This window comes from Dermacentor silvarum, chromosome 5 (assembly GCF_013339745.2).
Source record: "Dermacentor silvarum isolate Dsil-2018 chromosome 5, BIME_Dsil_1.4, whole genome shotgun sequence".
NCBI classification, from domain to species: domain Eukaryota; kingdom Metazoa; phylum Arthropoda; class Arachnida; order Ixodida; family Ixodidae; genus Dermacentor; species Dermacentor silvarum.
Window position 1 is genome coordinate 28854988 of NC_051158.1, and position 14496 is coordinate 28869483.

The 14496-nt window shown below is 47.9% G+C and overlaps 1 protein-coding gene across 5 annotated transcripts in view; it reads right to left on the bottom strand.

Moving 5' to 3' along the window:
• Positions 1-1620: 1620 nt before the first annotated feature.
• LOC119454031 (sphingosine kinase 2-like) overlaps positions 1621-14496 on the bottom strand; it is a 94489-nt gene continuing 81613 nt past the window's right edge. The window contains exons 6-9 of one of the 5 annotated variants that reach the window (XM_049667631.1): positions 8356-8557; positions 7046-7256; positions 6031-6378; positions 1621-3579 (exon numbers count right to left, since the gene is read on the bottom strand). In XM_049667631.1, coding sequence (XP_049523588.1) covers positions 3529-3579; positions 6031-6378; positions 7046-7256; positions 8356-8557 — 812 coding nt within the window. In that variant the 3' untranslated portion in view covers positions 1621-3528. The remainder of the gene's footprint in view (positions 3580-6030; positions 6379-7045; positions 7257-8355; positions 8558-14496) is intronic. The other 4 variants (XM_049667630.1, XM_049667628.1, XR_007467018.1 and 1 more) reach the window with 4 other exon arrangements.

Below are 14496 nucleotides of genomic sequence, written 5' to 3' on the forward strand. Positions count from 1 at the left end.
CGGCGACGGGCGAAACACGTGCCAGATGGGCACGCTGTGCGTATGCACCACCCAGCCAAAAGCAATATTTCATTGCCATAGCAGTTATTGGATATTCCAGGCGCGTTTCCGCAGTCGCCGTAGGTGTTCCGTGTAAATCCAAGTACGATATAACATGCTGGCCGCACGCCCTACGCTGTGGGTGCGAGTGAAAGCGTGCGAGGGTTTGCCGAGGATGGTGGCTCAACCTGGCGCGCGCAAGCGGGGCGGCCCGGAGGAAGCGCGCAAGGCACCGGGGCGAGGGGGCGTTCTGCTCCAGCAGCGGCTGAGCGCGGCCGCGCGAGCCCTATATCTTGAAAGCGATCTGGGTACAGAGTCTAGGCGCGCCGATGACTTATAGGTTCGTGCACGTTGTGTTCTCGCCGCTTAGTTCCAGTTGAAGTAGGCAGCACAACGGTGTCCGAGGGCGTGCGGTCATCGAGTGAGATGTGTTCAAGTTTACCTGTGCGCACGTGACACCATTCTAGATAATTTAGTTAGTAAGCGAATGTTTACAAGTTAATACGGCTGATAAGACTACTATCCTTACTTCGTATAGTTATCCAGTAATTTGCTATCGCAATCAATGCTTCGCCTATCGGGCAAGACTGTTGGCACTTTTTTCAATAAAAAGAATTCACAGTACGAACGTGTCATTATTCATTGGTCTGAAGCCACTAAGGAGTCATCTACAGCTCCTCAGCAGGCTCCTGCTTGATAGCGTTCAGAGGCAAGCAGAGCTGGATCCAAGCAGAGCATACAAAAATGCTAGATAAAAAAAAACACGTATAGCATACCTTATTAAATCAAGCAGGCTAGGTGACTATTTGCCTCCGCCCCGTTTAGGAAAGGATAATCCGAAGATCGTATTATCCGAAAATGATCGTATATAAGAAAAAAACGTATTATCCCGACAAACATATCATGCAGAATCGTATCAACGAGATTACACTGTATTACGAGTATCAGTGGAAAAAGTGTGGGAAGCAGGTCACGTGGAGGTATGTATGTGCGCACGCGCACACACACATCTATGTATGTATGTATGTATGTATGTATGTATGTATGTATGTATGTATGTATGTATGTATGTATGTATGTATGTATACACATACATACATATAGTGCAACTAACAGTGGTCTGCTCCAGACCACCGTCAGTTATACTTCGGCTCTCGAAGAGGCTGGGCGTGTGTCGATAAAGTTCCTGAATAACACTTAGCAACATGGTGAACGTACGGTTTAAATTATGGATCCCGGACCTCAAATATGTGCGACATAATACTAATGCATTTCTCTCGCATTTACCGCTTAATCGCCACTAAATTTTTAAAAGGATACTTCCGCTGCCTATACTGTTCATTTAGCAGTATACATTTTAAGCTTAATTTCAACCTGGATAGTTGGGTTATAACCAAACTTTCCTGCCAGCTAGGCAATAAACTTCGCTCGTGGGGTGGTGGTACAGTAACGGTACCACAACCATAGAGTTATAGGCTTCGTTTTCTTCATTTCACTTAGTTTGCCACGTTATGACATAACATTAAGTGACTAAACTTCTTAGTGCATGCACTTACTAACAAGATGAACACACATACGATGTGACAGCGTATTCATCAATCGATTTATTTCGTCCTTACATATAGAGCTGCTCATGACGGACAATACGGGAAGATCAGAGACCACCGGTCGAGAAGGCACCTGTGCATTTGGAGACGGTCACTGCGTTTAATCTAATATGCACACATCCACGGGGTTACAACAGAGTCTTCCTTATTCTCACTTTGTCGCGCAGGGCATAGTTTCGCACGAATGCCCCTAGCGATCCTTCGCACTCACTTGTAAAAAATACTTGAATATACATCTCTACGAGACAATAGTCAGTGCCGATATATATATCGACCACACCCCACCACTGCACCAGGCAACTTCGCCGTCAAACGGGTTACCGTTCCTCACCCATCATCATTTCCGCAGTCACGTGATGTCTTTCACGTAAAAGCGTTAACATACTCTCACACACACGCGCAAAAATAAAGGGGGGGGGGGAGGTATTGTACGCAGTTTATCCGTCATCTTGCAACACACACCGTTGCGGAGGATCATCGAAAAGTACGTCGAACAGTCACATCTGTAGGTCGAGGTAGCCGTCGTACCCTTCGTAGAGCCATCTGAGTGCAAAATTAACCAACGCACACATGCACAAACATACAGGTATTGCAGCACCAACGGCCCAATTTTGCCCAGACGCATCTCGCGACTGCGCCGAAGCGCCGTCACGTGATGTGAAGAGGAGCTTGCCGCGTCTAGACATAGCCTCGGAGATCGGGCAGCGCGCACCGCCCCATCTCAGAGGCCATGTTCTAAGCCGCTTCTAGTTACCAGCGCACCCTGACGGCAGCTTTTTAGGACACGCTTGCATTAGACTTGACGTATGCAAAACCGATCGCGAAATCAACAGCACGTGCAAGCTTCGCGAGTGCGGATAACAGAGCCTGGTGCAACTGCTAGGAGTTTTGAGCACTATGCAGGGTTCTTCGAGCAGTGTTCATTCTCCTATAATTCTGGAGAAAGAGGACCCTTGTCCAGTGACACGGGTAGCCAAAGGTCAGTGCACGAAACAGACAGCTGTTAACAACAATGGGCAATACGCAATGGGCAATACCAGTAGATTAGAAGTCGAAGCGATAAGAGACCGATCCTTGGTAAAGATGACGACAGTGCTCACTCGTTTTAAGATACTCAATATGCGAGATGGTACGCCAGCAACAGCGACGCTTCTACAACGGCGTATGTTCGCTGGCAAACACAGTCTTGTAGTACAAGAAATGTGAGCACAAACCCAGTACACGCACGGTGGAAGACTCGGAGGATCGTTGGGCCATCACAGTTCCGGGGATTAGAGGTCAACACTACCACGAAATTTCCGAGATAAAAAAGGATTACTCGGCAGTGGGAAAAATCGCAAAAAGTCGCAAAAATAATTTGGGGTAGGGAAGGAACGCTACCCCATTCAACCAAAACCATAGCACAAAAAAAAACGTAAATATCAAACCATCAAGACCGTGCCATTCCCACGTCATGTACTGTGACGTCAGGTCAGCACGTACTAAAACATCACAATCTACATTTGATCCCTGCCCTTGGAATGAAGATTGTAGCATCTGCACCAATAGACAAGTGTCTATTTCCTTCGTCGTGGAACGATCTGCGCTCCTAAAGAAACTGCACACAAATGTTCGCGAGGCGCGCACAAACACACGGTTCTTGCACTGGCCACCGGTCTCGGGGATGCACTAGAGGAGGCAGTTGAGTCGATAGCTGGTCAACTTGAACAAAAACTTAGCTCGCATGCCGCTGAACATGATTGGCTTTTGAGAAACTTTTCAAAAAGCTATACTGCCGAAAGTTGGCAGATCAAGACAATTCTGGCACGCTTCCCAGAGGGACTACAAACATGTACTTGTCCCTGTTGGCGATGCGTCTAAAATCACATCGTCTCGTAGAATCCTAGAAAGTCAGAATTCGTCCCAGAGAAGGCAGCACCCGGGCCTGCAGAATCTGCAAGAATGATACAGGCAGAAAAAAAAAAAGAAAGCGCGTTACTTAGGCACAAGATGAAACAGTGGTGGAGTACTGGTATATTTAAAGATAATGCCACATCAGTGAATCCGATAAATTTTACGATTAAGCAATGACAGTTAACAAAAAAAAAAAAAACTTGGGAAGAGTAAAAAGCGAAGCTTCAGATAGTGTGGATACAGACAGGCTTCCGTGCAAAAAATTTAGGCTTGATATACGAGTTGATGCGCCACGAAAGTGTCGCAAAAGTAGGCGTTTTCGATACCAAAACTAAAGGAAACGCAGTGTTTACCGCTCGCCCGAAGTGACGCATAACTCTTAACACCCGACTACTCAGCATGGCCTCCGAGATCAGGCACTGCCCGCGGCTGGCCAGGCGGCACGAGATCGAACCATAGTCATATCCGCTCACCACAAGGTGTACACGTTGTCTGCATAGGTGTGCTATTTGACCCTTTCAGTGCCGTGTTTTTTTTTTTAAGAAAGTGACGTACGCCTAGCGTCGCGATCTTTTTTTTCTACGATATTACAAAATGAACATAATTACTTATTTTTGGCTGTGCAGAAAGGAAAGATGACACGATTAATGAAAAATGCACTCTTGGTATCCGAGTGGAGAGAGTGAAGAACGTACGGGTACGTCAATGACATCGCGGAACAGAAACGCGGAAACGCACCGATACCTCAGTGGCACTGAAATAGCTAAAAGCTGCTAATAAGAAAAAACTAGACAATTAACAGCCCTGTTGGTTTTGCCAAGATAGCTTCAGTAGTATATACAACTTATCGAATACCAATTCCGCCAAAGTTATTTTTCGTTGCCGCTGGGCCGTTAACGAGCACACAGACTCGGACTGCCACATCTTCAGTTTCCACCGAGCTGCAGCCACTCATGAAACACTTCATCTGTACATTTAAAGTACGAAGTTGAAAATACAGCATTAGGTCTCATGCGCAAGTTATGAAATCCAAACCCTTAAAGCACCTATCACGACCCCAAGAAGTCATCCTGCGTGCTTTGCGAACCCTCACATTACACGCCCTTAAATCGACAGGCGGTGCGCGACAGAGCTATCTTTGGATATGAGAGAGCTTATTGAGAGTTTTTTTAAGCGAAGTGTGTCCCCTACCATCTCGTTGCAATTGAAGCGAAATATGCAAATGATTTCACCTCACGGAATGAGTTGCTTCCGCCATGAGTGTTGTTTTGGATTGCACCAGCTATGCTCCGATGACCCTTTACAATGATTATAAAATCCTCACTTTTCATTCGATAGTGCAATCCGAGAAGCTTTAGCAAGGCTATTGGACAGTGCGAATGCCTTCTCGAATTGTGCATTTGACTTCATCTTAGTTGCCCCTTGTGAAACCAGAGAGTGATGTCTTATATCGGCATACTATATTAGAAATGTTAGAGATGTGTGGCAAAGTGGTTCAAGACGAGAGAGAAGACTAGTTATTGAGATATACTATTTCCAGGAAACAGGGCATCTACGAAACGCCTTCCCACTAGGGTTCCGCGGGCTAGGACCACGGCACCAGCTGTGGGATCATGGACTTTTCCAGACCAGGACGCCACGGCCAGAGCCGTACCACTGGGAAAGGCCGTAAATAAAGGTTTCCAGTCCTTTGAGCCCAGGTGACTAGCATCTGTTACCCCTGGCTCTCCCTGATATTTAGCACTAGATCGGGGCCTCAAAAAGCTTTACTGTCTCTCTCTCACGTCAATTCAGACTCAACATTTAAAGCAGGGTTCGTTGCATTGTTTTTTTTTTGCGTGAAAAGGACTTCTTATACTTCTAGATATCCATATGTAAAACTCAAGATACTCCCTGACAGTTAGCCCCGGATCGGGCGCCTCAAAATGATTTACTGTGTCACATCAAAGTATATTTGAAGGTTTCTTTGAAGACCCACGATTCAAGGTACCAGGTGTAATGCGGGCTGACATCAAAAATTTCACTAGAACGCCTTCGCAGACTGCGTGACAATGCCCACAGAAACAGTTCTGTTTTTTTTTGTGTGTGTGTGTATGTGTGTGTGTGTGTGTGTGTGTGTGTGTGTGTGTGTGTGTGATTATTTTTCTTTCCTTTTTTCCCCTTTTTTGTACTTACTTTTTTTTTTCTTTCCTGTCGAATCCCTTTACCCCTCCCCCGGTACAGGGTAGCCAACCGGAGTCTGGTTAACCTCCCTGTCTTTCCTTTACCCTTTTTTTGTCTCTCTCTCTACATCAAAATTTAAAGCAGGGTTAGTTGCATTTTTCTTGCGCGCGAAAGAAGACTTCTTTCAGACATCTCGACCTAACACTTCCTTAAGATGCAGAAGTCAAGACCCTCCCAGAGTGTCAGGCCCGGATTGGGAGGCCTCAAGAAGTTTTACTGTAGCACATACGAAAGTCTATAAGCGAAGGTTTCCCTTCGAAGACCCCACCTTCGTCTTGACGGCCTCGCCATCGACGGTGATGGTGCTATCGGAGAAGCTCTCCAGGCGGAACGCCCGCACCGGTATGAGGCGCACGAAGGGCAAGTCCACGTGCTGGCCGGCCTCCTGCGCCTTGAAGTAGCTGAGCACCTGGAATCGGGTCACGTCTCCACGAATGATGAGCAGCCAGGCGATGCCGTCGTCCAACCGCGACTCGGGCGCGATGAACAGGTTGGTGCCCAGGTGGCTGACCATGCTCGAGTAGCAGATGACGAAGCGCCCCTCTTCCACGGTCCAGTCCTCCGGCACTGGATCCGTCAGAGCCGGGAACCACTCGGGCGCCGACAGCGCGGGCTCCTGCGTTCGTCCCCAGCAGATGAGCATTGCCCGACGACCTGGCCTGGCTCAATGCGCATACAGGGTTTAACGCGCAACACGGCCTCAACATTTAGAGCACGGGCCGTCATATTTTTTTTTTTTTTTGCGGGAAAGAACTCAAAAACGCCTTCAAGACATTCGGATGTATAAGTCACGACCTATAATATACTTCTATGGCCCAAAGTCCGGAGTCACTGCTTTGAGCAGCAGAATCGGGGTGTTTCGCCAGGGCTCCCGACGAAGACGGGTACCCTTGTCAAACGATTGTTGGCTCTGGTTCGAAGCTTCCCTTGTTCGACCACTGTTGATACATTTGTCTCCAAGTTCCAGCGACTAATTCCCTTTGCCTACTTTAAAGCTGATCGATTCGTGGGGTTTAATGTCCCGGAGCACTATTGGGGCCATGAGATGCGCCATAGCGAAGGGCTGGGGATAAATTTCGACCACCTGGGGTCCTTTCACTTGCACCTAAGTTACGTGCACGAGTGTTTCGTTTTACATTTCACCCCCGCGAGATAAGGCCGCCGGGACCGCGAATCGAACCCGCGACATCGTGCTCGTGCAGCAGGACGCCATAGCGACCGAGCCACCACGGTGCTCCTTTCGCGTGGCGAGTGAAAGGAGGTAGAAAGGAAGTCGCGCTTGCCTGCGGCTTGGGACCCGGCACGCGCTCTACGCCCGAGTCGGCGACCAGTTCGAGCTCGGGCGGCAGCTCCTCGCCCGTGAGAGGAGTCGCGTGGTCCTCGGTGCCAGCCGGCACGGCGCGCCCCGTAGCCCTCTCCAGGCCACTGTCGTTCCCTTCGTTCTGTGACGTCACGTAATCGTCCGTGCGGTGGCCTTCCGGAGCGCTATCAGACCTGGAAATGGAAGCGCACCAAGAACAATAATTAAATACATAAACCAAGTGGTGCTTTACGTTACAAACGGGAGGGGGGGGGGGCAGAGGGCGTGAACACATGGACAAAGAAGGGACACGTACAGGTCAACTGTTACAGTGACAACGCTAATGTGCGGCCCTCGATTTGCTGGCGTTCGAGATGCCTACTAAAGCTACGTGAATGTACTGCACAGGGTCTAGCAAAATCGCCAGTGCTACGGGCAATGCGTTTTTTATGCGAAGCAGGGCGTTTCTGTACTTGCCAGAAGGACGAATTTGCAGGTGACTCATGTGTTCCATCTAACGGCAAATATTGTACAACGAAGACAGGCGCGCGCAGTGGTACGTGTCCCGTCGTTATCCGTGCAGATCTGTGTATAGTTTCGGAATGAAGGAACTAGCCCTAACGAAAGCTTTATTGCTTCAGTACTTGCAGGAAATAGCGTTCACCGCTAAAGCAGGTACTGAAGCAAGCTCTTCGGATGAAAGAAAATGTCATTATGAAAGAGGAACGACTTATAGGAGAAGCAGTTAGAAGAGAGCAACAAAGAGTTAAAAAAGGACCTTTAAAATTGCGGCAGAACCCATCTCACGTTGAACGTCGACGTTATCTAGCGACACACCGTATTGCCGTCACAGAGAAGCGTCATATACGAACCGTGTATGCAGTCGGGTTCCTCTCTCGCTCTTCCCACCACAGAACTCCCACTGAACAGGCTGCGACATCTAGTGCTGCCGCCGTAAAGTCTGCGCGTGGCGCGTGTGTGAATTCTGGCAAAATTGTCTGAGCATACATGACGTGGGTTCAATTCCGCCATGAGCTGGATATGTTTCTGATTATTTTTTTTTTGTCATTGAAGAGCGGCACACACCTAGTGGCCACATACCCAGCGAACCAAGTCGGAGGAGAAAACGGTTAGGTAGACATAGGCAGATAGTCTCCTGAAAGCGCGTGAAGTTCCCAAACAACGCTAATTTCATTAAAACCGCATCTAGCTTGCGCTAACAACAGCGGAACACTAAGAAAGTATAATATCACGCTTTCGGACCAACAAAGTGCGCATACAATGCCTACGCACCTGTGAAACGTCCGCGTGTTGCCGTTCTGGCCGCGTAGTTCGCCGAGGTCGGCGCCCGACGACTGGTTGCGGGGCGGAGGGGGTGACGAGGGCCCGTTGCGCGACGACGGTGACGTCACCAGCCGCGAGATGACTCCGTTGCCGCCCTTCATCTTCTCGGTGGCCGGCAGGTACGATATCCGGCCGTGGTAGGTGCGCAGGTCTACAAAACGTTGCGGAACGAGCAAGCGGCGCTCGAAAACTGAGACGAGGCACGAGAGTTCTAAATAGGGGTGTGCGAATACAGTCAACTCTCGTTAATTCGAACTCGGTTCATTCGACTTTTCGCTTAATTCGAACGCATGGAAAGTCCCGGCGAGAAACCGAGGTATGAAAAAAAAAAAAAAATAGGGCTCCAATCCACGTTGTGAAGGTGGTTGGACAGCGAAGCTGTAAACGACACCCACAACGATGACCTATTGCGACGTGGCTTGAAATTATTCACAATGCGACATTCACATGCACTTTCAAGACGCTTCAACGGCTTGCAACTTGGCTTGCGCCACTACTTTGTGCACCTACAAAGAGTGGGCCAGGGACAAGCGAAATGCACTTAACCTGGAACCACAGTCGATCACACACGGAGCAACTAAATCCAAATTCTGAGTCGAGAAATTAATGTCTTCTTAAATTTGGAATTTGGCCCCTTGAAACGACTGATTTCACTGTACCTTCGTCGCTTGGCTGCGTTTTCGGCACCACGACATTCATCATCAGCCTGCCGCGCTTGCGCTGATCGTCGCTTTATATTTTAGCCTACGATTGCACTACCTCCGGGATCGGCTCACGAAAGAGGTTATTTTTGTGCACGAACATGACAAATGCACTGGGGGGGGGTTAGAGGTATACAGCTTCGCTGTAAAACAAAACAAAACAAAAAAAAAGCGCTCGATATCGTTTAGTTCGAACACGAAAGCATGCCGATTCGGTTAATTCGACTCGCCACAGGCGCCCCCTTGTGCACACCGCGTATACTAACGCTGGAAAACAAATTCAGCAGACGGCGCTACGGTTTCCTTAGGTGTGAAGTGGTCTTACTTTACTTTTACTTTTCTTTTCATATCTTTATTATTCTTGCAGTCAGACGCTGATGCAGCCTATAAAGACGTCGGCGCTCGTCGCCGCGGAAGCCTGTTGAGTCGCACTTCAAGACCGAAAAACAGAAAGACATAATGAACCACTCGGAGCATTAAAAATATTTGAACTGGTTCATTTTATTGCCGTTTGTTAATTAGACCTTACGGACAATCCGACCAAACCTCGCGGTCCCGCAAGGGTCGAATTAACGGAAGTCGACTGTATTCGAGATCAGAGAATAACGAATCAAAATGTCACTATTCGTAAATACTAGTACTTTTTTCGGATAGTTTCCGAATATTTCATACCGCCAACTGCACGCGATCAAGCACAAAATTGAAGCCATTAAGAATGCAATAAAACTGATTTCGGAGGTTATAGTAGGTATAAACCACGAAAAGTTACACGCAGCAAGCTATGCGTCACTAAGAGAGCCAGATTTTTGCGGCTATACCGATGCTGTTCGCAATTACCAATGAGCCCCGAGTATGCGAATAAACTGCTTATCTAATACTAATGCTCCATTCGTGCTTTTAATAAACAACGCTTCATAACGCGTAATGCAATGATAGAAGCTTGCCAACGTTATGAGCATATACTAGGGATGCGAATATCATTTTATATTAGTGAAAACGGCCGTTCATTATTCGACAACTATTCGATTCAATTGCAAAAAAATTTTCCGCGTCGAGTCCCTGTTTCCGAACGCAGCGTCATCGACGATGAAGGTTATTATTGTTCACTGGCATCCCCTTCGAAACGGACGCAGGGGGGGGGGGGGGTGACATATCGGAGAGGACAGGAAACGTATAGCCCACTCACTGAAGACCCTCCAAAAGGCCCACAGGGTGAAGCGTATCTCCCCGATGGCGCGCAGCTTCTCGGACTCGATGTCGATGTCAGCCATGATGCCCCAGCCGACGTTCAGGAACGAGTAGAGAGGTCCCGACGGCGTCTCCACCTTCATCAGGTCCAGAGGGGCCACCCGTCCCTTGGCGATGCCAGCGTGGACGCCAGAATCGGATCGCTCACGTAAGGCTCACTGCGTGCCAAACCGTGAGACAATCAAGAAGGGGTCCGGACCGGTGAAGCAGCACACCATGGTATAAAAAAAAATGCTTGTTCTCCCGTAATCGAGAGTCGATGTAAGCATGAAATGGCTACCATATGCCGTCTTTTGCTGCCTGTGGTGCCGCCGCCTTCAACCGCTTTTCCTCTTCCAACTGTGGAGTGCACTCAGTGTCTGACGCTACTTTTTCTGCTTGTCGCGTCGAGGTGGTCGGCTGTACACGTGCGGCCAACTCACGGACCGCTAGCGTTGGAAAGAGCGCAGGCAACCCTGTCTGAGCGCCCACAGACAACAATCGAGTGTATGGTAGCCTGTATCTGCCTTTTGAACGTCGGTATTGGAAATGACAAAGAAAACTTCAGCGTACTAGAAGTTACAGCTTGAGTGACATTGTGAACAAACATGAGGAAAAACTCGGAAGCAATATTTTTTGCATGTTGTTTGGGCAATAACTAGCGTGTGTAATACGGTCCTGTACAAAGAAAGGGTTGGGGGCCAGAGACCGCATTTTCTTAACTTTTTGACTGGTTCCCCGGACGATCTCGCGTTGTTCTCGCAACTTTACGGCATGTTCTCGTTTTGAGTGCCCGGATAACGGCTCTGGCTTTAGGCTCAAGGTCACTTGAAGGTCGCCGACAACGGGTCCCTACAAGCATTTCCCGCTTAAAAGTTACAAACATGGATGAGGTGCCTCGAAAAGTCTGGTCTACGTTTCGAAAGGTGGACCTATCTTCGTCAAAGGCAGCCTTTCACGAAGATGGGTTCACCTTTCGAAACGTAGACCAGTCTTTCTGAGACATCTTATCCCTGCTTGTAACCTTTATACAACCGTGAGACAGAGTAGTTTTCCAGAGAAGGTCGCTACGCTGTTTCGCAGTGTTTCGCACCACTTCGCGGTGCAGAGCAGTGGCCGCAGGCATTGTAGCGGAACCTGCTGTAGCAGTCAGACAATAGGGGGTGAGTTCATGCGAATGTAACGTGCCCCATACTAGCTTGCAGATATTTGTCCAGCATTCTCATTCACGGAGAGGCCGAACTGTACCAGGAAAGGCTGAATCTTCTTCTTTCTGGGGTTTTACGTGCCAAAACCAGTTCTGATTATGAGGCACGCCGTAGTGGAGGGCTCCGGATTAATTTTGACCACCTGAGGTTCTTTGAAGTGCACTACAACGCAAGCACATGGGCGTTTTTGCATTTCGCCTCCATCGAAATGCGGCCGCCGCGGCCGGGATTCGATCCCACAATCTCGTGCTCAGCAGCGCAACGCCTTAGCTGACTGAGTTACCGCGGCGGGTGGAAAGGCTGAATGGAATGATTGATGATTTGAAGATGGTAATGAAGATCCCTAATTACATCCCCTTCGAATCGGAATCGTAAAAAATATTCACCTAGCCTCCACGGACTATGATATGCGTAACCGTATCTAGTGTAATCTAGCATTCGGCGATGTTGCCTATGCCTCTAACAACCCCGGCAACGTCTCCTCCCTGTTCTTCCCCAAGTGCCTCTGGAAGATGGACGTTCCCCTACAGTTTTGGCCAGGTGAATTTTTTGACATGTCATTACAACATGCTGAGTAGATAGTCTCCGGGTTTTTTAAGTGAAGCTTTCTTTGACTATGCCTGCCCTCGATTATGCGATTTGTCGTCTTTCTCGCCGAGCAGAAGTTGTCATGGATGTGATGACTTTCTCGAGATTTTGCCTGATTCGGCAATGGATGCGCTGTCGTGTACGGCCGGCAGCCTTTCTGGCGCTGTGCCCAGCTCGCCATCCTACCACAGTGCGAGGAACGCTTTCGACCGTCTATACTTCGCCGCGCTAACTATCGCGAAGGTAACACTAACGCCGAAAGTAATACGGCCGGGTCGATACGAGGTACGGGTTATATAGGCTCTCACTTGGCGGCGTGGCTGATGGTGCGCGCCAGGCCATTTCCCGATCCACCGGGGATGATGCCGATGGGTATCTTGACGGCCAGCTCCCAGTCGGGCCGCTCCATGAGGCCGTTGTACACCTGGAGTGAAAGAAAAAGAACGCGCATTGTGCAAAGGGCGGTAGGTCACGACCCCGCCAGAGAGAAGCTCCGAGACCACTGTACACGTAACGGATACAGTTGAAGCGCGAAAAGAACACGATGACAACAGGGATGACGCGGCCCAACGTTTGTCCACACATGCCACGTCATCACCCGTCTCATACTCGGGCTTCGACTCTATTCGTTCCGGAGCACCAATTACAGGAGAATGTCCGCCCGAGCTCGTTGGATGCACATTGCAAGAAAAGCATAAAACACTGACGTCGACCGTAGCGAAGAAGAGCCACGTCACTTAAGTGTTTTTTATTGGGAAACCATTTCTTGGAATAAAAGCTAAACCGCTCCCAAGCCTTGCGCTGAATACACTATCGTCACTTGTTAAAGCTCAGTTATGTAACGAAGGTCTACAGATTATCTAGCTTTTACGCGTGGATCTCTGCCCGACGCGTCGCGATGGTAATGTTATCGCGAAGTATTGTAGAGATGGCGCATTTATTACTAGTTAGGTGTCCTTTTTAAGCGTGAACTGTACTGTAAGGCTGGATAATAGAGCAATGCGTAAACTGCAAGGCGCGGGCACGACTGAAAAGTAGAGAAGTTCTGGTTCAAACTGCTATCGCTCGATTTCACTGGGCGTTGCGTGTGGCTCGACTGTTCGGTCATCATGACATATATAGACGAGAGAAGCTGAATGCAGGACACAACTACGATTTAGTAGCGCCGCTAAGGAAATGACTAGAGGGTATTCCTCGCAATAGTCTGATTCCACGAGAGATCAACACGGGTCCAAAAATTCATATTTTAGATTTCATTCAATATTTTATATTTTGTGCGCATATCACTCGGTAGTACGAAAGTGAACTTGCCTTCTTTGACAAATGGATACTTTAGGAGAAAAAAATATCGAAATTCTTCAGGTTGCAGGTGCCATTTTCATGCACCGGGCATTCTCGCAAATTCACAACAATGTGAAATACAAAAATATTACGGCTACAAGCAATGCATTTTCTTGTGTAAAACGTATACGTAAAGAAGAGTCAGCAAGCGCTGTTTGAGGCTTCTGTGCAAAACGGAAGTGTTTTAGAAAAAATTGTTAATTTGCTACACTTTTCGAAATTTGCTATATTTACGAATTTTTATCTACTAAACTAATACATGTAGCCTCTTGAAATTTGGTGGTCTATGAGACCTTAACCTGTTTAACAATTTTGCTGAATATTGTTGCAGTAGCACAAATTTCCATTTTTACAGTTTGCCTCAAATGTGAAGTTTTGACGAAAAGGAACAGTATTTAAAAATCAAAATAAAAAAAACCCATCGTTAATTTTTCTCAAAATTTCGTAAACAGCTGTCCACAGACACTGGAAAAAGAACATTAAAAACATCTTGCATTATTTTGTTTTAATGACAATATATGTGGTAGAAATGAGAGCTTCGCCGGGATGCAGCAAGGTGCTAAGAAATAGGGAAATCGGGGTAAAAAGAACGTCCATTAGCCTCTGACTTGCCTAAACTTGGCCATGATTGCGACAAAAGGGCAGTTTTGGTAAACTAGTATTATGATTGCAAGCACGCAGTTCTCGAATGCTTAACTTTCTGACGTAAATTGTGCTACTGGGCCATCATTCGCGCCCATATTTTGTTAGTGCTTTCAGATGATGCTCTTCTAAAAATCGTCTGTTTTGAACGAGTTGGTAGAGTGTAGTAGAATGGAGAGTGGGTCCGTAGGAGGCGGTGGCAAACAGTGGTAAAGCGAAATACGTTGAAAGTTGCTGGCTGTGTGGCCGCCGCCTTAAGAGGAAGCTTTAGCGTGGGTGCTCCTATCTAAATACATGTAAAACGAGAATTCGTTTTTCTCGGCAACCACTGCACCACATTTGATGACGTTTGTTGCAGTTAAAAGAAAAGTGAAACCCTAGTG